The sequence below is a fragment of the Tetrao urogallus genome (assembly GCF_951394365.1).
Source record: "Tetrao urogallus genome assembly, chromosome: 5".
NCBI classification, from domain to species: domain Eukaryota; kingdom Metazoa; phylum Chordata; class Aves; order Galliformes; family Phasianidae; genus Tetrao; species Tetrao urogallus.
Genome location: NC_136818.1, coordinates 53,165,063 through 53,191,540, shown reverse-complemented (window position 1 = coordinate 53,191,540; position 26,478 = coordinate 53,165,063). Strand labels below are relative to the sequence as shown.

General features: G+C 45.1%; 1 protein-coding gene across 1 annotated transcript in view; it reads right to left on the bottom strand.

The window, feature by feature from the left end:
* NEURL1 (neuralized E3 ubiquitin protein ligase 1) overlaps positions 1-25,974 on the bottom strand; it is a gene marked incomplete at both ends in the record, with an annotated part of 133,850 nt that extends 107,876 nt beyond the window's left edge. The window contains one exon of the mRNA XM_079536386.1: positions 25,890-25,974. Coding sequence (XP_079392512.1) covers positions 25,890-25,974 — 85 coding nt within the window. The remainder of the gene's footprint in view (positions 1-25,889) is intronic.
* Positions 25,975-26,478: the final 504 nt, after the last annotated feature.

Here is a 26,478-nt window from a genome sequence, read left to right as displayed (position 1 = left end):
GCACCCCTGTGTGTGCAGCAACAGTGACAGCTGGCGGACATGAGGAGACAGCCCCACATACCACCAGCCCTGCTGCATGCCCCCCCTGCTCTGGATGGTCCCAGCTGAACCAAAAAATCCACAACACACACACTGCACCCAGGAGCAGGAATTGGAGTTATCACACAGTCAACGCGTTATTTACCACATCTGTTTGCTTGCCACCCCTGCTGCTGCCTGTGAGTAATCTGCACATTTTCTCTGTGGTAAAGAGAATGGAATGCTTACGGCACAAAGTCTTGCTTAGTAAACTTGAAACTCCCAGCTCTGCCCTCATACTGTAGAAGGAAGAGTGAGTGGTGAGCAATAGGAGGGCATGGTGGTGGGATGACGGTTGGACTGCATGATCTTAGTGTTTTTTTCCAATAATTCTGTGATTCTATGAACAAGGTGATACCAAAGAAGTCACCAGTAGTGCTATACACAAGGGCCTGTGGTCCAGAAAAGCCCAGAGGCAAAAAGCACCTTTGGGTGCAACCAGACCAGCAAGGCCATGGGGCCCAGGAATCACAGTCATTCCAAGTGGGACCTAAAACATGCTTTTACTGCAGAGGAAAGTGCTTTCTCAAGGTGCCCATTATTTCCTCTCTTAGACCAAGTAGAGAACAGGCTGTACTTTTTGCTTCTGATTCACAAATATTAAATCCCCTCATCCCACTATTGGTGACTCAGAAAAATGACTCATTCACCTCTAGATAGTGCTATTTCCCCCACATATGAAACGACCGAAAAAAAAAAAAAAAAAAAGAAAAAAAAAGAATCCCCCACATTAGCTGCCTGGGGAAAAAAAGAAGCTTTTTCTTCCTATTCATCAAACCTTGCTTACAAAACAGAGATTAAAACAATTCATCCCAGACTCCAGACACCAGCTCACTGCTCTGGCTGTTTCACAAAGTCAGCAGGATGCAGTAAAGAGGAGCTGTGCCTGGCTCCAGCCGTGTCATTCCCCGCTAGAGGCTGCTGAAGGGCAGCTCTGCTCCACGCAGGGTGGTCCTGAGCTCTTAGATGGACAAAGATGTTATAGAACAGAGCAAGAGAAGACATGCTAAAGGCAGGGCAGCACACCAACCTCCTTGGATAACAATACTGGGCTTTTCTGCTACAGGCCTCAGTTTTTCAGACATTAGCCAGAAAAACTCAAACCCCTGTGTGGTTAGCATAACACACACCACATGCCATACATTAACTCCAGTGAGCAGACTACAGGACCAGAGTAATCTTCCTTTCAAAGCCTGTTAATTTCTCTACTGTAGAAGGCCTGTGGCTTCTCTAGCACAGTGATGTCTCAGAGTTTACCTGCTGAATACATCAAGTCTTTCCCTGTCGTTTCATCCTTTCTGTATCCCCAGTGAACATAATGAGCCTTCCTCCTTCATGTTTGCACCTATCAAATGCGTTATAGGCAACTCTACTTATTTAGGCTTTGCTTGGTACTCATTCAGCTCTTTTGATCTTAGTTCTTTAAAGATACCTCTTCAATCTCATAGACAAACATATACTTATTTTTTTCTGAATGCCTAGGTCGGTCTTCCCAGTAACCAGGTGCACAAAATTCAATGCAAGAGACTAAGTGCAATCAACTGCAAGAGAGCATCAAATCACTGCACAACAAAGGATGTACCAAGGACCAGAGCCATGTGCCACACTGCTCAAAGTGACAGAGAGCCAAAGTAATGGCTGTGGGAAAAGGAACACGAGAAAGCAGGAGAAACAATGATTCTAATATGAGACCAGTCTTCAGGGAATTAGAGCAATAGCTTGCAGCCAAAGATAGCTGTGAAGTCACTCCCTCTGAATGCACTTAGCAAAGCAATTCTCAGGACATGCACCAGAACAGATGAAGATGAACAGGAACCACAGCCCCAGACACAAAGCTGCACCACATCTATACAGATTTCACTGCTATCTGAAAGAAACCAACACTCTCTAGGCCAACATCAACCGCTGCTATTTCCAAGCACAGATTGCACCTGTGGTTTCATTATTCCAACCCACTTTTAAACTGTAGATTGCCAGCAGTAGTCCAGTTTCAGAATGCTAAATATCAACAAGCTGTTGCATTGTGAGAAGCATTGAATGGGTGAAGCCTTTACACGATAATAAGAGAAAAGGAGGTACAAAGAAAATAAAGATGTGTTTCCAACAACACACATCTGATTAGTAGCAGCTCAGAGAAAAGCATTTCCCCACCAAAAAACAGCTACCACTTTCCCTGGTATCCTAAATTTAGATGCTGATTTTTATCACCCAAGACTATATGATTTATTAGCGAGTCGGTACAGTTGGTACCCAACAGCAGGCCAGTTGGCACTCCAGGAAAACTCGGAGCTAAGTCCAAACTCAGAGGCTAAACCTCATCTCTGCTAGCAAACTTGGATGAAATCCCAGCCAAAGAGACAATATAGCAGCAGGCATCAGCAGAGAAGCTCCAAGAAAACTTAAACAGGAGAATTGGCCATTAAAGAGAGTCTGAAGAGTTCACCCTCTGTTATCATATGGAAGTGTAAACTTCATTCCGGAGCTTGGGGAAAAGAGAAAGAGCAACATAACACTGAAAAGTCATTAAAATTAAGCATGCTCAGCAACTTTCCTCTCCAGAAGATTGAGTCACAACTCTGAGCTTTGTCACGATCGCAGATTTCACAAAGACATAAGCCTGCGATACAGAGCTGGTTACTACCTTTTCACTTCTAGGTTCCAAAAGTGCTGCCAGAGAGCATTATTTTTAATGCACTCTCATAAGGGATAAAGTTTCCAAGGAAGCTGCCAAATATAGCAAAGGTTTGCGCTTTCTCTTTCCAGTACTTTCTTAGAAAGCTGGAAATAACATTACCTTACTCAAGTGGCTGTTCTAATTAATTCTCTCTTGCTTTAAAAACAACAGCCAGAAAAAAAGAACAAACTTGAAGTTCTGGGCACTTAGAGCTGTTTCTATTGATGCAGAGCAAAATAAAGCTTGACAGACCAGTCACACAACTATATAGAAGACCTCTGCAAGACTGAAGAACAACTTTGAAGGCAGAGCCTGTACTCCCCAAGTCCTACTTTACTGCATCAGAACATATAGACCATAGTTCTTAAGCGGATCTTCTAGTTTACCATGAGATGAACTACATCAACACCAAGTTGATCAACATCAAGTTATTACCACTTTGAAAGCCAGAAGCTGATCCTGTCCAAATATCTTCTCACCCTCTGCTTTCAGACCAGCTGGAAAGGGTGAAAGAGAATGGGGTGGCATTAATATGCAGATTGGAGGAGATGACTCAGCAGCCCCTTTCAGTCAATACCAATTAATTCCAACCAAAGCAAATTAATTCCAAGCTTTACTGCCATAAAGTGAGCCAGGAGAAAAAGCAGGAAAGCAGAGCAACAAGGGCACTACTTCCCACTTGGGTAAATGCAAGACCTTTCAATCAACACTTGATGCTTAACGAGGTATATCACCTGTCTCTGACACCTCTTGGTCATTAAGTAAGAAAAGCACACAATCCACACTGCTAGGCACCACAGGTCTCTTAGCACCAGCAAATGCTATTAATGTAGGAAAGGAAAACCAGATTGTGTAGGCTCTTATTTCAGTCTTTCCTGAGAAAGAGACAAACAACCCCCATGCTAGATGAGGGAAGAAGGCTGCTGCTTTCCATACAGTGGATGAAATGCACCAAGAACAAAGATACAGGACACAGAAAAGGTATTTTAAGAAGTCTTATATCAGACCCAGGGGTGTGTAGATGTGTGTTGGTCTCTGGGCCTGAATGTTACCCAGTGACAGCACCTGCAAAGCTGACAAATGGCAGAAAGGAAACTTCTCTTCTATTTCATTTTTCTTTTCAAGACAGATACTACATTAGTCAAGTTAGGTTTGAATTGCCAGAGCTTTTTTATTATTATTATTTACCAGAAGAGTTATCAGCCAGATTTGTTCTTTTAAATTCCTGCTTCACAGAGTTACTCTAAAACCCAGGAAATGCGCTACTAAGGAATGCTGGTATTCCCCAGCTTGCCTTTGCTTATCTCTTTTACAAGGCTCCTTCTTCACTGGCTGCCCTGCAAGACACTACGGAGGATAAAAGATCTACCCCAGGCTGGGGGCTGCTGGATCTGAACATCCTGCTCTCCTGAGCCAAGTTTCAGCCTTTCATAGAATCATTCAGGTTGGAAAAGACCTCTAAGATCATCTAGTCCAACCATCCATGAATTCATCCTCAACATGGCCACTAACCGTGTACTCCAGTGCCACATCTGCTTCTTGAACACCTACAGGGACGATGACTCCACCACCTCCCTGGGCAGCCTATGCCAGTGCCCAATCACTTTTTTTGGAGAAGTTTTTCTTAATACCTAAACTGAACCTCCTCTGGTACAACTTGGGGCCATTCTCTCATGTTGCTGTTACCTGGGAGAAGTGGCTGACCCCACCACACGATAACCTCCTTTCAGTGAGTTGTAGAGAGCAAATCCAACTTTGTTGTTGGAATCATAGAATCTCAAGGTTGGAAACGATCTACAAGATCATCTAGTCCAACCGTCTCCTCATCACCATTGCCACCACTAGCACTAAACCATATCACGCAGCATGTCATCCAGGCGCCTCTTGAACATTGCCAGGGACGGCGACTCCATCACCTCTCTGGGCAGCCATTCCAGTGCCTGACCACTCTCTGAGAGAAAAAGTTCTTCCTCATGTCTAATCTAAACCTCCTCTGATACAACTTGCAGCCATTACTCCGTGTCCTGCTCGTTGCCTGGGAGAAGAGGCCAAATCCCTCTTCACCACAACCTCCCTTCAGGAAGTTGTAGAGTGCAGTGAGGTCTCCCCTGATCCTCCTCTTCTCCAGACTGAACAATCCCAGCTCCCTCAGCTGCTCCTCATAAGACTTGTGCTCCAGACCCCTCACCAGTTTCATTGCCCTTCTCTGGACACGGTCCAGGACCTCAACATCTTTCCTGTAGTGAGGAGTCCAAAACGGAACACAGTACTTGAGGTGCAACCTCATCAGTACTGAGTAGAGGGGGATGATCACCTCCCTGCTTCTGCTGGCCACACTATTTCTGATGCAGGCCAGGATGCTGTTGGCCCTCTTGGCCACCTGGGCACACTGTCGGCTCATGTTCAGCCGAGCATCAACCAACACCCCCAGGTCCTTCTCTTCTTCACACTCATCCAGCCACTCATCCCCAAGCCTATAATGCTGCATGGGTTTGTTTTGCCCAAAGTGCAGGACCTGGCACTTGGCCTTGTTGAACCTCATCCCATTCACCTCAGCCCAGTGGTCCAGCCTGTCTAAATCCCTCTGAAGGGCTGCCCTACCCTCAGGCAGATCGAAACCACCTCCCAGCTTGGTGTCATCTGCAAACTTACTGAGGGTGCACTCAAACTTACTGAGGGTGCACTGTTGTTGTTGTTGTTTTTAACCTAAATAACCCAGTACAGAACATCAGTTTGAAAAAGAAAAACTTATTTTTCCTACAGACTAGTGCAAATGTGGTCATCCTCAGGAACATCCTGTTCACATAGAACTGTTACAGAAAGTAGAAGAGATATCAGCAGGTGAACAATCTCCCCAAAATCTCACAAGAGCTCATGAGATCAATCTCAGAAGTTGGTCAAATGACAAACCACAATTTGAGTTCAAAGACACCTTCAGTCTTCTATGCATCACTCCAATAAAGTGTAATGTTCAGCACAGGCACATGGTATGATCCTTTCAAAAGAAATGGGGTACAGGAAATGGTGGCCTGCAGCTGACCCAACATCAATCAGCTCAAACTGCCTGGGATCTCTCAGAATAACTAATTTAGGTGTAAATGCCAGCAGCAGGAGTCAGGAGCCTTCTGCTTCCTGCTGCTGGGTTCTGGTTAGAATTAGGCCACAACAACAGCAGTGCAAATCCACGTCTCTCCTTTATCTCTGTACATAGGAACAGCAAGGTGAATACCTTGGTGTATGCGTGGGAGAACTGGGAACATCAAGCAGAGGGATTTATCTCCACTACGCCCTGCTGTGCCTAGTAGACCATGTCATCTTCCATTAACAAGCAGATTTCTGCAGTGTTCAAATTATGTTTTCCTACAGAGATTGATGCAAAGGAGATTATGAAAACAGAAAGTACCAGGCCCTTCAGGACCATCCCAGTCTCAATTTGGTGCATGAAGCTGTGAGGCAGTTCATCTTCCCCACCCTTCACCTGCACACAGTATGTCTGGCTTCCCCCCAAAACACACATAAAAGCAGCAAGAAAACTGCCCAGGACAACACGTTGCTGGCTATGGAGGCTTAGCCATTAGCCAAAAGAATGCTTAATTTAGTATTTGTTTCCAGCCACTGGGGGTTTCCTGAGGTTGGATGCTGTTTAATGAAGCCATAGGGCAGCCAGCCATTCAGCAAATGCCCTACAAATTTTAAAAGCTGTCTTAAATATTAAATATTAAGTATAAAGCTGTCTTAAGTACTAAATATTAAAAATATTTTTTAAAAAGTCTTGCACCAAAATAATGTCACAAACTACGCTTCCAGTACACTTCCCTGCAGGCATCAATTTTTCCCCCTTTTCTGGGACATCACCACTTACATGAACACCAAAACCACCAAATGACTGTGGTTCCCAGCCACGCAGCAACAGCCCATTGCAGAAATAATTCCAATGCTTGTACCATAACCAGTGAAATATTCAATCCACAGGTGTCATTATTCAATTGATTGACATCTCCAACCATCCCAAAGGTCCTCCAGCCACTGCAGCAAATTCATGAAGTACATCCAAAATAACAGAATCATAGAACCATAGGAACATTAATATTTGAAAGACTGCTAAGATCATGCAATCCAACCATCAACCCAAACCCACCACACCCACTAACCATGTCTCTCAACACCACATTAAGTTCTTTAATGCCTTTCAGAGATGGTGACTCCACCACCTTCCTGGGCAGAAGAGCTTTGCTGCCATATGTCCCCAGTGCAACAACTGCAGTTCCTAGGTCCAGCTGCACAGCACAAGAGGTCCAGGAAAGAGTTTCATCGCAGTCCCACTAGGCTTGGGCAGGTTGGTCTTACCACATTCAGGAGTATAGTGGGAAAGAGCTTTGGGCGATAACTTGAGTAAATTGGAAAAAACATTATCTGAACTACACTTTTGTATGCACAGGCTCAGGCTCACACCCATCTGGCACAGGCTGCCCATGGAGATGGTGGAGTCACTGTCCCTGGAGGTGTTCGAGAAACGTGGAGATGTGGCGCTGAAGGACGTGGTTAATGGGCATGGCAGAGATAGACTGGGATTGAACTTGATGATCTCGGAGGTCTTTTCTAACCTCTATGATTCTATGATCTGCCATCTGCCCAGTCACAAAAGGAGTATTTAAAACGTGCTGGGACTGGCAGCAACCCTCTTCCAGGGTCATTAGGAACGTTAGGCACCGTGGGGACACAGGGATCGTTCCCACTGTTTCTCTCCTTTCTCTGGAAGCTGCCACCAAGCTGTGGAAGAACACAAAGACAGAGCAGTTCCTGCTGAAAAATGAGCCCTGCTCCATCTGGTGCTATTCAGTTTGCCGCCCAGTTAAGTACAGCCCACTCTGACCCAGCTTAACGGCCGCAACACAACTGCCATGGCTGCAGATGCCTGTGATGTTGATTCAGAGTAACTTTGAACAGGGAGTGACCCAATAGAAGAGATTCTGACTTTTTTAAAGGATAATTCACTGTATCTGTTCAGCTAAACAGAGAGCCCTGTATCATCATAAAGCTGTCATGATGTTCGGGAAATATGGTCTCACTGGAGGAACACATTGTAATTTTATATCCAGCTATTTAAGAAGATGAGGCCAAGCCCTGAGTGACAGACACTCTGATGAAACAACACATGAATTAAACATAATTATACTAGAAAAACAGTAAAACAGAACTAATCATCAAGGCCCCCGTGTTGTGCTGTGAGCAGTGACATTTGCATTGGCACAGGGCACTGCCATGCAGAGTGCTCCAGATCCTCCATGAATACCACTAATCAAATTGTCACCATGCAGCCGGAGCGAGGAGCTGTTCTGCAGGAGGAGAGGTCCACATCCCACCGGTTCCCTCCTGCCCATGTGGCAGAGGTGTCCTCCACCCCTCCTCCCTGCTAAAGATGCTGCATGAGCACGTCTGCCAAAAACCTCTCTCCGTATGCAATGGTCTCCCTAGGCATGTTAAATCTAGAAGAGAATCCAGCTGGGTGTAGAAAATCTGCTTTTTTCTAGGTTTCTGCACGAGCTGGATCTCAAAGCTTTCTTTACATCAGCAGCAGACAACCGTTTCACAGACTTCATCAAAGAGAGTTGATAGCTGACTTGAAAATGGCAGATGGAAGCGTTAAATATTTATTGGACTGGAGAGCATTGATTGCAGAAAATAACACTTTGCAAATTATTTCTGTGTAAACAGCAATTAAACAGTCAGGCACGGTCCAGTCCAGGTTCTGAGTAAGCTGCAACTCTTTTTGTGAAACGTACGCATGAAAAACGCTAACATGAGACAAACTAACATTTCTCTACTGATTTCCATCTTCATTCACTAAAATTGCTCTGCAATCATGAATTAAAATTAATTAAAACTTTGGAATGATTTTCCACATAAAATTGGAATGGAGGGAGCCCTCTTGGCTGGTATGCATGCTAAACTTGTGCTGAGCAGGGGCAGGTAATATATTACTTTAAAAGACCAAAGGCTTCGGTATCCTGATGTTCCCACTGCTACTAAAGCTGAGACTGAACTGGGGTTAAAAGTGGGTTTGAACTGGTGCTTGTAGCAGAGGGAAATGATAACATAAAGCACAGTGCAGACATTTCCCTTGCAGGCTCCACACTTCTTCCAAGAGCTGCAATTGTAAATGGCATACAGCTGCTGTTTGCTTTTAAGCTCTCCAGTGGGAATAAGTTTACTCAAAAGATGTTGCAGTTTTTTTCCCTTCAGCAGAATCTCCCACTTGTGCTATTACACTAGTCATAATGAGATTCACGCCATCTCTTCTTTAATGCACCTTTCCAAAAACAAAATATTGTAACTTTGTCTTAAAAGTAGCTGCAAGTCCTTCCAGTCACAGCCCACCAGCCCAGGTAACAGTGAGAGGACAAGAGGTAATGACCTTAAGTTGCATGAGGGGAGGTTCAGATTAGATATTATGAGAAATTCGTCTCAGAAAGAGTGATGAGGCATTGGGACAGGCTGCCCAGGGAGGTGGTGAGGTCACTGTCCCTGGAGATGTTCAAGACAAGGGTACATGTGGCATCCTTTATGTACTACATGCTCAGGACCTCAGGAAGCCAAGCAATTCCTATTCTTCAAAGCAATCATTGCAGCCTCATAGCGTTGTTGAATGGGGTACTCTGGATGCCATTCTGCCACCTTTGCTCCTTCAGCACAGACAGCTATACACTGTGTTTTATCACTATTGCTGGATTTTCTCCATACTCTGAGTAAATCACAGTTTTTGAACTTTCTCCCTTCCCCCAGAACATATGTACTTCAAAACACAGCAGGAATGAGCACCTCCTACACCAGGACAGGGAGCATGTAAGTCTGACTGCAGCTTTATGCTTAGAGCAGAGGAGAGGGGCCCTAGGTGCAGCAGTCTGGCTGTCCCAACCTTGGAGGTGCCCAAGGCCAGGCTGGATGGTGCCCTGATCCAGTGGGTGGCACCCAGCACATAGCAGGAGTGGAACTGGATGGGCTTTAAAGGTCCTTTCCAACCCAGTCATTCCATGTTTCTGTGGAACGTGGACGTGCTGGTAGGGCTGAGCTCCTTTTATTGTGTGTACACACACTCAGGCTTATTCTGCTTGTTTTACTTCTCCTCCTCCCATCACAAGGCAGAGATTGGTTTCACAGCCCCGAGAGCTCCTATAGCTCATAAGTGTGCAGAAGAAGATGAAGAGAACAAGGCTGCCAGGGGACTTTAATGAGAACTGCTTCTGTACTCCTGATGCACTTAAGAGTCACATAATGAAACAGAGGCCAGTTTGTTTGTTTTTTAATGAGCTCTATTTATATTTGGCTTTAACTATCCTCATTCATTTTCTCTGAATCAAGCCTCTACTGCTGAAGTCTTGTGCACTGGGTTAATAAAGGGCAGCTATAATCTGATTTACTGCATACTTCCCAACACTAACATACTCACAGGAGATACTGACAGTTTACAGCAGCAATGCTCAAAGCTGAAGAATTGATAGTGAAATTGATCATAACTTCTCAGCTGCCTCACAGAAAGCTGAAATGTTACTGTAGAGTTGTCTGGAGGCATTTTTTCTTCCATGTCGTTATAACACGGAGAGGCTGAGGCTGCTGTTCAAGCTAGTTTTACAGTTCGCAAACTGGAAGCGGGTGCCTTACCCCACAGACTTTGGCTGGCTGGTAAGGATACCTGAGTTTCAAGGTGTCAGAGAGAGAAAAACCACTGAAATTACATGTGAACAAATCCAAGGGATATGATATCCTCAGGCTTTTTACCCTCAGTAGCTCAGAAACAACAAAATCAATCAAAGAGCTCTGTGCCTTACTCTCTGTGTAGAGGATTAAAACAAAAATCAGTAGTCACAGAATCATAGAATCATTTGATTTGGAAAGGACCCTTAAAGCCATCTGGTCCAACTCCCCTGCAATGAACAAGGACACCTACAGCTCCATCAGATGCTCAGAGCACATCCAGCCTGACCGTGGGTGTCTCCATCTACTTTTTCCCATCCTTAAAACGAAAAAAACACTATAGATGAAATAGCTGGAAATCCCAAATGGAGGTTGTCTCCCTGGAGGAAGAAGTTTAGCCCCTATCTACATATTTAGGCTTTTAAACAAAACCAGCCTCCTTCAAGCTCCTAAGAGGAGCAGCTGTGTAATTAAGCCAATTTGGGGATGAACAGCATGATTCGGGAACCAAATACTATCTTAATTATATACATTAATATTCCACTAAAAGATGCTTATCAAAGAGATAATTTATGTTATTGCACAAGGAAGGCTACTAAAGATATAAAAAATAACAGACAAGGGTGCCAACAAGAGATACTGCCGATGCCTGCCCAGCCATGAGAGCAGCTCCAGCTGCAGAGAAAGCATACACAAGAGCTGATAAACCCATCTGAGCAAGCAGAAGGCTGCAAAAAGTCATCTGTTGTCAGGGGTCAATGCTGAATCAGAGATGTCTGCGTCCAAGCCAGAGTCACCCCGCAGCATCCTGGCTGCTCAGGAGAAGGTCTTGGCTGCAATCTCTTCTGACTGGTTTTGCGGGAAGGAAAAGAGAAAGTATTCACAGAAACAGACTGTGATAGGACAAGGAGGAAGGGCTTTCAACTAAGAGAGGGAAGATTTAGGTTAGATGTTAGGAGGAAGTACTATACTCAGAGGGAAGTGAGGACCTAGGGCTATGGGTGTCCCAGCTCTGGAGGTGTTCAAGGCTGTGTTTGATGGGGCCCTGGACCCCGATCTAGCTGTCAGCAACCCTGTCCATGTCCAGGCGGTTTACAACCAGACGATCTTTAAGTTCCCTTCCAACCCAAGCCTTTTCTGTATGATTCTGTGATAAGTCAGGGGTGAGGGGTCAGGAGGGGGCAGATGGAAAAGGGTCTCATGCCAGATAGGGCACTTGGGTTCCTCTCTATAGCATACACATGGCCACCACACCACCTGCTTCTGTAGGAGTCACCAGTTCTTCACTGCAAGAGCGTAATCTACATCTTGGCTCTATCTGCCCCATCGATTTTTACTTGGAGACCCCAAAACACCACAACTAAGACACGTGGCAGCAAGGCCGTTGTGCTGCACAGAGACTGCAGCAACATCTTGCCTTAGGGCTGGAACAGCATCCCAGCATCTAAACAGCTCTCCAGTGCTGATATAACCTCTAGGAGATTTAGGAAACGCTTCTCCCACCCAGCCGAGAAGTTTTACTTATTTGTGTATGGCACCCTGAGGCAAAGCGTTGCTTTAGACCTCTTGCAGCTTGTCACGCACCAGGCTAACAGCCCCAGCTCCTCACCCTGGGAAAGGTGAGACCTGAGGGCCCCCATCTCACAAACAAACACTTTGTTGTTAATCATCTGAGGGCCAAGGTCCCATTAATTAGTGGTGACATTTAGAGTGGAGGCCACGAGATAAGGGTGATATGAAGATGGATGGATTCCAAGAGGATCTGGGAGAGGAAAGAAAAAAAAGGGCTGTGGGGGATGTGGTTTTGATTTTATTTAGAGTTCTCCTTGTAAAGAGAGGCTATTGACATTTGAATTCTCTTTTGTATCAGAAGAGGAAAAATGCAGTCAGCCTGTTGACATGTATCTAAGCTGCAAGGTGCTGCACACTGTCAGCATGAACGGGACCTCGGACTGGCTGGTCTCAAGTCCCTTGGCTTGTGCATGGACCCAGATGTCACAGTTCTGGATGTGCTTGGCTGCAAGGCTCTGGATTAGATCGAGTGTCTCCAGGGTTAGGGCAGCCATCACCTCTCTGGGCAACCTGTGCCAGTGTCTCATCACTCTTCTTGTAAAAACTTCCTCCTTATATAAAATCTGGATCTCCCCTGTTCTAACTTGAAACCATTTCCCCTTGTCCTACCACAACAGACTCTGCTAAATAGTATGTCTCTTTCAAAAAAAAAAAAAAAAAAAAAAAAAAAAAGTGCAGAAGTCCACCTAATGTCTGCTACTGCTAAAGCAGGACAAGCTCATGATAAAACAAAACCATCTGCTGCTACAAGCTTCCAACCCTAACCAGAATCTTCTGATGCCCTCATGGATTTGGCACCATTCTCCACCATCTTCCAAGTGCTCCAGCTGACATTGCCATGCATTCATATTCCTTGGATGAGATCCTCAGACATCAACCAGTGGGATTAAAACAAGGATCAATGTAGAACAAAAGCATTGGCAGATCTTTCATATGCTTTTTGATTTTTGAGCCATTAGATCATATTCATTTTATACCTTGGAGCTTTTTATGCAAAAGAGAAGTACACAGAATTGGAGGGGTGGGGGTTAAACAAAAGGAAGGATTCTCGTGCAAGCCCTGCAGTTCCTCTCTGGGGGGGGGGGGGGGGGAGGGAATCAATTATGAGAGCTGGAAAAGCTGCTTCTATTCATAGCTCTTTCTATATGACACTGTCAACAGCAGAAGCAACTGCCATGTCTCTCTGAGCACTAAGTAACCCTATTTGTCACCTTCAGTCCCTACTGTGCTGCTGCTTCCCAGAAAAAGGTCTTTGAAACAGAGGAACCCAAATCAGGTTTTGAGGCAGCTCCTGTTCGTGATCCCAGTCCAGAAGCACCACTAATCGTGATGTCCGGGGTATAAACAGGTACAGGACAAGAGCATGTCTCTCCTTCTGATCTGCTTCTCTGTTTGTAACCAGCACTTATCTAATGCCACTTAGGAAGTGTTGCCAAGGAGACTATTTGCATCCTGCACGATGTTGCTAAAGCAACACTGCTAAATTAGATGCAGAGCTCCTAGCCTTTACCAAGTGTATTTGCATTGCTATGAAAATTAAACAGTCACAGGCTTAAACTATATTTGGGTCATTCACTCAGCCAAGCACCTGAAAATAGTCCCATGGCAGCAGCAACGGAGTTCCCCCTTAAATCTAGCACATCTAGGGCTCATCTTGTATAGGTATTTCTGCCTTGTGTGTCAACGTGACCTGCAGGCAAAGCAAGCCATCTTTGTATTATAACCTTCCCACACAGGACATGCTTTGGCTTCTATCTGAATGCTTTTGGAGATTTTCACTGTCACAAATAATTACAGCATTGCATTATTTGATGGAGCATAGCAGAAAGCAATTGTAAGGAGCAGATATGTATTAATATCTGAGGCACAAGATGGCTTAGAGGCACTGGAAATGGGACAACTTGCCTGGAGTTTATGGGTCTGATGTTCAGCTTTACCCTGAGTCTTGGTTCAGCTGTAAATTGTCACCATTTATGGTATAATGGGCAATATTGATGGTAGATGGATGGTTGGATTAGGTGATCATAGAGGTTATTTCCAACCTGAATGATCATATGATTCAAGGGTTTCAAGATGGCTCATGGAAAGTTGGGAAGGCTAGATAAGGGTAAAAAGCAAAAAAACAACTTATTAAAGGAGATGATAATAAAATAAAAAAGAATTTAAAACTATAAAGAATTATATGCAAGCTATAAACAAAATTAAAGGTCAGAATCTATTTTAGGTGAAGTTACAGAATAAATTAAACAAAAAACCCACACTACTGTCAACACTACAGAATAAATCAAATGGAGGAAAATGACTGGTTGGAGGGAGAATGAGCAAAAGGAACCAAAAGATGAGTTTGCAATGGTTTTCAAGGCAAATAACAGCTTCTGTAGAGTTTGGACATTTATCAACATGCTAAATAACATACTTAAAATAATTCTCCCCTTATTGCAACTGCCAGGAACCTTGCAGCAAAAATTACAATTGCTTACTAATACATACAATTGTGCATATACAATAAATATAACTTACTTTCCCTGGTAGGTGGTAAGTAGATGATTGGACTGGGTGATCTTAGAGGTCTTTCCCAACTTCAGTGATTTTACCATTCTATAATTGCATTATTCATGATTCCAAGCAATGTCACAAAGAAAGACACTGGACTCTCCAAACTCAGCTCAAGTATCCTGGTGTAAATCGAGTGCAGCGCATTATCCTTGCAGCTTTCTATTCTGATGTTCTGAGTAATACACTTTGGACAAGCATCCATAAAAATAAAATACCATCCCACCAATGCCGATCCGGAGCTCTCCATCACTATTTAATGCATTTATTCCCAAAATAACTCCAGCTTTTAGCACTTTCTAATTTAACAGATAAACTCAGGCAAGGACATAAATACTTGGCATCTGTCACTGAATTCAATCAGCTCCCTGAATCAGAGCAAAAGAACCCTGCTCTGCCTCAACCATAATATGGTTTGGGTGCCTCTTGTTAATCTATCCTTAGCACCCAGAAGCACTACTAAAAGCACACCTGGGAGCATTTTACTATATATAAAACCTCTGTTCCAGCAGCAAATTTGATCTGCTTGCAGAATCTAATCACAAGAAGGTAATTCTCCTTCCTGATGAGCAACTTTAGAGTGCCCATGCCCAGGAAGTTTTTGATCCATAACTTTTGATTGCTTATGCCTGGGAATTTAAGCTGAAATGCCAGAATATGGGGTGAGGGGTTGGAAAAAACTCAGTTTGCTACCAACATTGGGTCTCAGTTGAACCTGGCAGAGCCAGGAACGTCCTCTGGCTCATTTGTTTTCAGCACTATTTAAGGATGCTTTTCGGAGGGCTGCAAGAGGCAGTGAGTCAGCAGAGCTGAATGTGATTGCCTCCGCTCAGCAGGATGCTGGGGATGCTGTGAACTAGAGATGTGGAGAACAACACCTGCTGGCTGCCTCTGTGGGCTGGAGATGCAAGGGAAGTCCAAGTCCCAGCATCTCTCAGGGAGGCAAAACTGGATGACATGGACTCTGTAGGAACTGATGGATATAAGAGAAGACGAGCACAGTCTTCCTGCCACTTAGTTGTGCAAAATATAAATGAATCATTTTACTTTCCTAGACATCAATCTACCTTAGGACACAGGAAAAAGAGGATGGTCTGAATCTCATTGGGCTGTTTTACAACAGCCGTACTCCCTCCCACCTCTTCCCATGGCCATAACAAGGTTTTATTACTCCATAAAGGTTGAGGAAGCAGTCTTCTGTGGGAAATGGTCATTCATGTCTATGTACTAAGGCTGCAGAAGAGCATTTTTAACCCTTTCCCAGGACTCAGCTCTCTTCACTGCCTACAGGTACGCTGATACAAGCGATGTAGAGATCCAAGGAGGGGCCAGAACTGAGCATTTGCATCCCCAGCGGGGCAGGGAGAGGGGAGAAGAGGGTGTGACATCCCTTCCACCTGCACCCCCATCTTCACAATGCTCTGTATGTGAGCCAGCAGAGCTGGCATGAGGATGTTCTCACCACACCCTGAGAAACACTGCTGGGCTCTGACTTACTGCTTCCCTCCTCCCAGTTCCTACGTGGCCTTATCTAAACTATGTCATAAATCTTCTGAGTTTTATCTGAACTCTCCTCCTGCTAGTGACATGCTGTACTTGTGAATAATGTTGCCTCCATCTGAATTACAAGGGGCACAGCAATAAAGCTCCATGAGAAGCCAGGGAAGCAGTGGGAGAATAGCTAAAAGCTACACGGCACTGTTTCCCTATTTGTAATCTTCTGTCATAGTCCGAGTTGGAAGATTAGATAACGAGACTATTTATAGTGGCATTTCCGGGTGTGTATCGCAAAATCTTTACTGTAAGACCATGGCAAGAATAAAATTTTAATTTTGCCTGCCACTTCCCTGTGACACAGCTCGGTTTGCAGCATTTTTTCTTTCTTCCACAGTGAGGTTATTAATAATGGATGTAACATCAACATTTCCAAATTGGGAGTTTACCCTCAGTCACCATTCCCACACATCATTCAGTAATTTCTCCTCCTGGGCTTCACACTGAGCTGACAACGAGGCCAATGATATCTGCTCAGCCACCAAACGCAGAGCATGGACAACAGCACAGCACAGCTCACCTCATACACTGCAACACGTCCCACCTGCAGGACCTCTCTGCTTGAAATCGCAAACAGATTTTTACTCTTTCTGCTAAGTCCACCAATGCAGTCAATCCAAGCTGAGAACAATTGCCCAAAGCAATGCACTGAGCACCAAATTGTCCATACAGGCCATAAATCATGCAGCATAGGTAACAACTTTCTGCCAAAATGAATGCAGAACATAGAATCATACAGGTTGGAAAAGACCCCTAAGATGATCTAGTCCAACCACCCACCTACCACCAGTATTGCCCACTAAACCATGGCCTTAAGTCTCAAGTGGATGAGTAAAACACTGGGGTCTGTAATTATTACTTAGCATCACAACTCTAAAACTTTAGAAATAAAAGATACACATAGATTTGGGTTCTTTTAGTCTTTAATTTTATATCTGTTAAGGGATATAATTGTTTGAAGGGTCTGGAACACAAGCCTTACAAAGAGCAGCTGAGGGAACTGGGATTGTTTAGTCTGGAGGAGGCTCAGGGGAGATCTTACCACTCTGAACTGCCCGAAAAGAGGTCACAGTGAGGTGGGGGTCAGCCTCTTCTCCTGGGTAGCAGCAAGAGGGAATGGCTTCAAATTGCACCAGGCGAGATTTGGGTTGAATAGTTGGAAAAGTTTCCTCTCAGAAAGAGTGGTGAGGCATTGGCACAGGCTGCCCAGGAAGGTGGTGGGGTCACCTTCTCCGGAGGTGTTCGAGAACCACAAAGATGTGGCACTGAGGGATGCAGTTAGTGGCAGTGGTGGGGATGGGTTGATGATTGAACTGGACAATCTTAGAGGTCTTTTCCAATCTTAATGATTTTATGATTCTATAAAAAAAAAATTCAGTTTGTGACTTTTACAGTTATTTGCGTCCTGTCCACTAAGGGGAGTCAATATTTCTGTAGGAAACCATCTCTTTCCCTCCTACCCAGTAAATACTTGCCAAGTACAAAAGATAAACATTTCTCATGGACAAAGTGATCCTGTGAGATATAAATACAGATATATTTAAAAATGCAATTGCACCAGTTGCTCAAAAAAGAGAAATTTAGAATACTAATACAATTAAATACTCAGTTGCACAGATACCACTCAAGAAAGAGATTTAAACCTCTGATAAAAGGTTGTAATCCGGAAAGCAAATAAACTCTGGATCTACTTTTACACAGCTTATCTGCCAAAGCTGTCCAGCAGCAAGTTAAGAGTCCAATACTGTCTTTACATCAGATGGTGTTGATGAGCAGCAGAGCACAAAACATGGTCACATCTCCATCCAAGTAGCAGTTAAAGGGAAATCAAGCAGAGCTTATGCCTAACAGAGGATAAAAGATGATCAGTGGGGTATTTAAATCATATGTTGACAAATGGGAAGTCAACGTGAATTAGAATGAATCAAGCATAACATGATCACGTTTCTTCTGACGGGGTCAGGATGTGATCTCCAGCTTTCAAGTAAAATGAAGCCATAGGGATGTCCAGACAGAGGCTGTTCACAAGGACGTTCATGCTCTCATTCAGCTCCCCAGATAAGAAGCCACTACCTCAAAAGTGCTTCTGATCAATTTCTCTGGGATAAAGGATCCCGCATTTCCACCTCTGCTTAGCATCACACTGAGCCAAGCTTCTTACTTCATACCTCAGTAAGACGAGGCCTCTTCTCAAAGCATAACCCAAAACGCTTATGCAAGCCCGTTAGAAAATTCTATCCTGAAAAGCTTTATTTGCCTTTTAGCAAGTTCTCTGCACAAATACAGTATTTTCAATGACTGTAAATATGTTTTTCAGATAAGAATTCTCCTCATTTGTCATAAAATTTAATGCATGTAAGCACTGAGACCTCTCATATAGAGAAACACAGTTTACCAAATCCAATTCTATTACCTCTAAAAAAAAAAAAACCTTTTCAGGATAGGTGCAACTGTTGCCAAGAAGAAAAGTACCATCTTTCCCTCCACTTTAGGAAAAATACCTATAGCCTCTTCTGAATTCTCTGTTAGAAAAGAAAGGAAATACTCCAAACCTGCCAAATCTGACCCATTTGCTGCTCTCACCCAACAGATTTTCAAAGCATTCTGTTTGAAAGCAAATACCACCTTTCCAATTACCCAAAATGATTTTTTTTAAAGATGCACCAAGCGTACAAACATTTCCACTGGGCCAATGGAACTTTTCATCAACTTTCTTCCTCTTCAATTCAATTGTTCACACGACCTTTCATCAACTTTCTCCCTCTTCCATCATTCACACAATTGCTTCCCAGCATACTCTCTTGGTCTGGCTAGCAAAATATGCAGCAGTGGTTTCCCAAGTCAAATATAAAGGTTTATAAATTATGCGTGACAGGTTGTCTCCAATCCCCCTTCCTGAGACAACCAACAGGGAGCACAAACAAAGCAAAGCTGTTCCAGGCAAATGCAGACCTACGTTGGACAGAGAATGCTTGCAGCCACCCCATGTCCAGCCCGCAGACCTGTCCCATCAGCAATAGTTGGCCCTGGACAGTTACAGAACTCCCCACCCACTGCTCTGCCAAAAGGACTGTAATGCAAGTGGAAAATTACAAGCGAGTTGCCAGTCTTCTCTAGACTCGATGCTAGACAGCGTGTGTGTTCTGGCCATACCAGTCAAGTGATGAGTTCAACAGGCAGCAGGAAATCCCTGCCTATGCCCATGCACATGTGTGTAAGCCCACACATGCAGGAACAGCTGGAAGTGTCAGTGTTAGCAGCACGAAACTCAAATACTGAATAAGAAGGAACAAAGAGAGAAGGGAGACAGACACGCCAGAACTTTAGAATTTATTTTGTCCAAGATCTTCATATTAGTTTTCCAAAAAAATGTTTACACAATGTGTGAAGCACTGGGTTTTTTAAACCAACAACAACAAAAAAATGCTCAATAGTTTATCTGAGAAGCTGACTGAGAACTATTAGCATTTACTTTCCAGATGTTTGCATAAAATAGCTTTGAGGTTTGAGCCAGTGAGCTGAGAATCCTTTCTTATGCTTCAGCAGAGATAAACCAAAGCTGTCTAACAGTGTTGTAGGCACATAATGCCACCATGGCATCCTCTACTCTGTAATTTTAGAACACAATCCTATTTTAATCCTGTCACTGGAAGGCCAGATAACTAATATTATACAAACATGAACTAGAATCTTATATACAGCTTGCTTTTACCAGCTGGAGATGCCCAAGAGTGATAGGAGATAAAATTGAGCCAGGGCAAGTTTTCAACTACAGAGATGCATCAACCTGGACCTTCAAACATGATTCACATGCCTACCTTCATCTCCAGCTACACAGCCAGCAGTACCCTATGATGCTAGGTTAGGAGGCAGATCAGGTTTGCGTATACATGTTGCAGTCACAGCAGAAGCTTTAACCATTGCTAGGCTGTAAGTATAAAATTCAGCTCCTGTCTTCAAAACTACTATGGGATTTGTCAATTTGCAGCACAGCGCTAAGCACCTGCACAGTGCTATGATTAAAGTCAGAAAAGACTTTAGGATTTGTCACCGACTGTGAGCATGGTGTCATCAATCAGGTTAATCTCAGATCAGCCATAGATGGAGACTGCAGGATGGAGGTGCTACCAAAACACGGGTATTGCAGACCCCACCCCTCAGGACAGTTCAGAACTGCATTCCTCAGCTGCTCTAAAATTTCAAGGCAGCCTAAGCCAGAGAACACATGGATCTTCACCTTGAAACAAGTAGCCGCAGCAAAGTCACATACTGTAAACACAACAACATGTACTCATGTACTTGCCATGGGCAACAATTTCAGTGATGCAGAAGTAGCTGGTTCCTGCAATTATTCTAGCAGCAGTAGGTAAGAACAGCTGCCAAATCTGAAATCTTCCAAGCCTCTGTATTAGAAACCTTCCCCAGATTCAGAGTTCTCCACAAAATCTGGCATTTCAGTAGTCTTGGAAACTAAACAAAGCGGGGGCTACTTAGACCCCTTGTCCCTTGGGGTGTCAAAGCAAGCTAAGAGAAACTACTTTCTCTTATTCAAAAAAGCCAACCCATGCAAAAGCACCTTTATTGTTAAAAACTCCAGGAAGCAGGAGGCAGTCTCATCCATGAGAGACACAGTGGGAGTCTGCACGCAAACCTCATGGCAATCCCTGCTGTCTCCCAGATAAAGCCTGCATGATCTGTTCTGTGCAAGACTCTGAGGCTGCCATGGTGATGAACCGCTCTGCAAGCATCTAGGCAGGGATGCTCACAGCAAAGAGGATGTATCCAGCTAGAAGCTGGCCAACATCAGGAGCAAGCTGTATGCCTTCAGCCATCACTGCAATCTCTGAACATCCCAGCTCCCTCTCTCACCAGGGTGGAGAATTTTTGAATTCTCAGCTCAGCATTGCTACTATCAGCTGAATATGAGTAGTCTTAGGAAAGCCCATAAGAGCAAGCTGAACGTGCAGTCTTTGTACCTAGCAAACTTCAGAGAATTCCTCTTTCATGACCTCCTCCAATCTCCTGTAAAATTAGACCCATTTTTGCACTTATAACATCTACTATTAATGAGCTCTGAGAGCTACTAGCCACTGTAGATAGCTGCAGCCTCTTTCTGTTCAAAGGGACCTGAAATCTACCAACTCCATTGGATGTCCTCCTGGTTCTTGTACTGGAAGATATAGTGAAAAACGGAGTTCTGTCCCTTTTCTGTGTGTCAGTTGTGACTTTTTTTTTTTTTTAGATCTCTGTCATTTACCACCCCCTGCATCAGAGGTTAGAGTTCAAGCTTATTCAATCATTCCTTACATTAAATTATTCCAGATCTTTGATTATCCACCCTTGTGGCCCTCCTGAAGAACCAGAACTAGACTCAGATTTATACTATAATTTACTCATGGCCTCTATTTCTGTTTGGCTTCCCTTATAATTTCTAATATTACATTTGCTTTTTCTAACTGCTACTAAGACTTGGACTAATATTTTCAGCTCAATAGCCTGTTCCTAGGTCTACCCTTAGGAAGTGTTGTGCTTTGTTAATAACATGATTTCCTGGGAAATTTCTGACAAGCTGCACCATTACCTGCTTCACCAACAGGCTCCTATACCTCATGAAAAGGAGAACTGAAAATAAAAGCAACATCAATAAATCGCTGTGTTTGGAACACTGGGCAACGTTAGGCAGTTTAAATGCAATAAATCAAAGTTCAGCAACACAGGGAAAGAACAGAGTGCTTAAGAAAAGGTCATATAAACCTGAGAACCAGAACCAGGCTAACCCTTCCACCTACAAACCAGGCACGCCAGTGGTCAGAGGGAAATGAACAACCCAAGGCAGAACGAAAGCAGAAGGGCGGGAAGCTGGAGGCAACCATCAAAGCCTGGAACAGCAAGCCTTCTGACTTCCTAAGGCTGGAAAAAAAATGAAATGATAGTTTGAGGAAGAATCAATTACAATAGCAATGGGAGCTGAGGTGAACCAGTGGCATCACTATCAACATTCTCTCAGTTCTATGCTTGCACACTGACCTCCAGTCCCCACATTCATCAGCTGCTCACGTCCTTTTACTTGGTCTTATCTTGCAAATGCAAGAAACAGAGCTGGCATTGCAATATTCTTTCCTGTCAACAATATGTAATTATTGCGGTGCATACAACAGGCAGATCGCTATCTTCTGCATTTATTTCAGAGACTCATAAAATACCAGCGAAAGGAAAAAAATGTCAGACTTACTTATGTATCAATGAGACATATAACATTCAGAACAGCAAGAGCAAAAACAGAGACAAAAACTACATAGGCCTGTAAGGTATATCTCATCATAACTAGCATCCCCACTGGCCAGGACTGTCCCACCAAGGTAGCAGCCTGCTTCACAGGGTACCCCAGAGACACTGCCCCAGAGCATCCTGCAGAGACCAGCCAGGCACATGAGTTAGATTTATCTGAGCAGCATGTACAGAGCAGTTTTCCAGCAGGGACCACAGAAACACCAAGCCCAGCATGACTCAGATCTCCACGGGAGACTCCAGATGCCGCTGCCATGCAAATAATAGAGAATAACCCATGAGTAATCAGCCAGTGCTGAGAAGAGTGTCTCTGACTACCTCGGGCTGTCTCAACTGTAGTGCATGCATTCTTTACCATAAATATCACAGGTGCATTAACCCATGAGAAAGAAAAATGATAGGAAGAAATTCCGCAGGCTGTCACTCACCACAGAGTGCAGCCTTCTGAGGCAAGAGGAGGATCGGGAAAGAGCAGCAAACCTGCCTGGCAGGCTGAAGAGAGGAGACAGTAATGCCTCTTAGCTTCTACAATGTAATATTGATCTGTGGTCCACAGAACTGGCTAAGCCTTACAACTGAGGACATGAAGGACAAGTGAGGATATAAACCCACTTCCCCACAGAGCCAAGGAGGTGGAATTGAGGTCCCACACCTCACCTCTAACCCAACAACCAGCAAAAATCATTCCTAGCATCCTGGAACAGCAGCACCACAGCCCAGAGAGGGTATGCAGTCCACACTGCGTTCCACACCAAACAGCTGCACACACCTTGTTTGGTGGCAGTCACAAACAATGCTTCAGGGAGGGTGGAGAGCAAATATTTGCTGGAGTTATCAGTCTACATCATAAGAAGATCATTATCAGACAATCACCATTTCTTGTTCATTAAAAGGGAAACAATGGATCACCTTCTATCACCCCAAGCTACATCTGCACTATGGGAAGTGAAGAATTCACAGGAATGCTGACAATAATGTCACTTTAGTCTCATCATTATACCATCAAATGAGGACCTCCTTCCAGCCACTGGCTGTTAACTTTAAGGTTAACACCTAATCAGGGCTGTGGCATCTGAACAGCTGAAGTCCTGGATGTCTCTTGTTCCACTAACTTCAGTTTTCACTGCCTCCACACTGGCCTCGCATCCCTGTAGCCACCCAAGGCCACCTGGGGCCCCGACCTGGTGGGTGGCACCCAGCCCATGGCAGGGGGCTTGGGATTGGGTGGGTTTAAGGTCCCTTCCAACCCAACCACTCTGTGATTCTCTGATTAAAGCCTGCAGGCACAACGGTGAAAACAGCGCTGAGGGTAACTGAGCGCTTGGGGAGAGGTCCTAAAATCCTTGCAACTAGCAATTTCTTTTGAACAGCAAGTCAAAGCCCCTCCATAAACGGCTGGGCAGATCCCATTTTAAGCACTACCCAGCTCTGAAAGCAGCTCTAAAACAATCAGCTTGGAGCTCCAGATTTTATTTCTGTGTTACACCTTTAGTACCACCAAAAGCATCACGTGGCCTTCAGAAGACCTGCTCAATTAAAGAGAAACATTTTTAAGCAGGACAAGCAGGAAAGAAAACATAAAAACTTTCAGTGTACGTGGGAAGCAGATCTAATCAACACGGTGATCTTCTTACGCAGCAGAGATGAGCTTGTAAGGCAGAAGCTGACTTCACAGCCCCCAGATCACCATAGTGCAGCTTTTTCAGCAAGAAGCCTATCAGCCCTGGCACTGAGTGGGAGAGTGCTCTGTGACCGCATTACAAAGCTCTGTGCCCCTTGCAGAGCCAGGCATCCAGGCAGAACCAGGGACCTTCAATTAAAATGCACATTACCAAACGTTAAATGGCAGATTTGTAACACCACTGTGTGACATTCGTACTTTCGCTGCTCTGCCTCCAGACCATTTTACAGGAACCTGTCAGATCCAATCAGACTTGTTTATTCTGCATTTAAATGTAGAACCTGAGGCATTTGGGTTTTAAAAAAAAGACAGAAAAGGCACATATTGTCCCTGGCAGTTGCTTGATTTTTTTACAACAAAGGCATCTTACTCTTTATTCAAAACTAAAATGATTTTACTGTTCTGCTACATTACAGATAGGGAACATTCCTACTTGCTGCCTTGGCACACGTAGGAATTTAATTAAAATGGAAATTAAAGGAAGAACAAGCCAAACAAAAGTGCCATTAGTCCCCCCCCCACAGACCCCTAGTCAGGTGATCCATACAGAGCATCTCAGAAAGCTCACGTAAGCCACTGATAATGGATTAAGTGGCAGTGCTCCTTCTGGCTCCAGTTTATAAATTCTTATCTGCTTAAGGTTGCTCCAGAAAGACTTCCAGCTGACAGCACGATTCATAGAGATAAATCCTCCCTGGCACTTTACAATTGCACACCAGCTACTACAGCATCGCATGTACCTTCCGGTTTGCATTGACAGGGGATGAAGGTTCACCATGTAGAGTTCAGTACCCTCTCCTTGCAGGTTTAATTCTAAGTACAGCTACTGTCTGTGGCAGAACAGTAAGCATTCCTCACATCTCCTCACACAGCCATTAAGAAAGCTGTGGTATAATCACCCTCAGTACATGCAACTTCTCTATACCATCCAAGCGCAGAGGAAGGGAGCAGAGAGGTGGAAGGAAAGGATAACCAGAGAATCCCTCTGTATGGCAACCAGTTGCCCAGCTCATCATTAACCCATTCCACTCCCCTCAACCATACCAAAGAAGCATACAAAAGCTCAGTACAAATGAGGGAGAACATCCCTATTTCCCATACTGGTGGGTGAAAATCCCACAACATCAGGGAAGGTGCAACAAGTATTGACCATCTGAAACAGCTATGGGAACAGCACCTGCCTTACTCTTTGCTTACATCCTCTCCCCATCATCCTGTGCCTCTCTGTATTAACGTGCTTAACAAAAGGTCACATCAACCACACAGTGTGCAGTGCTGCCCAAGAAATCCCCTTCCAGAAGGACAGGTTATTTTCTGTTAGAGCAAAAAGGGCAGGAACAGAAGACCTCGGCAGTCGCTCCTACTTGCTCGCCTTACAGAAGTCAGCTCCATCTGATTGCGTCCTGATGGCGCTCCAGGATTTCGGCAAAGGGATAACCACAGAAGCTGGGCAGGATGCCCCATACATCCCCTGCCCTCCTGCAAACGGGACTGACAGCCCACATCACACAGCTAGATCTCTGAAGCACCCAGAAAAGATACAAAGGCAAAGGAATCGTTCGCAAGGAGACACCTGGGGACACTTCGGTGCTCCGTCACCTCCAACACGCTGTCCCCGTGCTTTCCTGGGGCGCGGCCGCAAACGAAGGGCACCCGCATGTGGAGTGCCAGGCGTAGGGCATCCCACCCCGCAGTGGCGCTCTGGGTGCTCATCCCAAACTGGGGTCCCCGCACGGCGCAGGGTTGCCGTCCTGCCCGGGTGCCCATCCCACCTCGGGGCGCAACGGGGTGCCGTACCTTTGAGGTGGTGGTGACGGGCACGGTGCAGCCGGCCCTGCCCGCCGCGGGGCAGCGCGGGGATTCTGGAGAAGCGGCTGCCCATGGCCGCATCCGAACCGAGCCGAGCCGGGCGGCACCGCGCGGGGTCTCTCCCGTGGAGCTGCGGTGGTACCGGGGAGGGGGCGGCGCTCCGGCCGCGCTCACGGCCCCGCTGCCGTCCCCATAGCCCCGCGCTGCCGCTGCCCTCCGCGGAGCCGCGCCGGCTCCGCTCGGCTCCGCGGCGGCTCGGTACGGCAGGGCGGGGCGGCGGCACCGAGGCCCCCCCGCCGCTCCCCGTCGCTATGGAGACAGCTGTTCCGCTCCGGGAGGGAGAGGGTGCGCAGCCCAGATGTGCCACGGCTGGTGCCACAGGTGGGGACACGTGTGGAAGCGGAGCTCGGCCCCCGGACTGGGACGGGGTGGGAGGGTCCCGGGACCGGCGATGAAACACCCATGTTGGACGTGCGTCTGCATATTTACGTTCGCTTCACTTCAAAGAACATTGTAGGTTCTGGAGATGCTTTTGCAAGCTTTGCCTGGGCTGTCAGTGGATGCTGAAGGCAAAGAA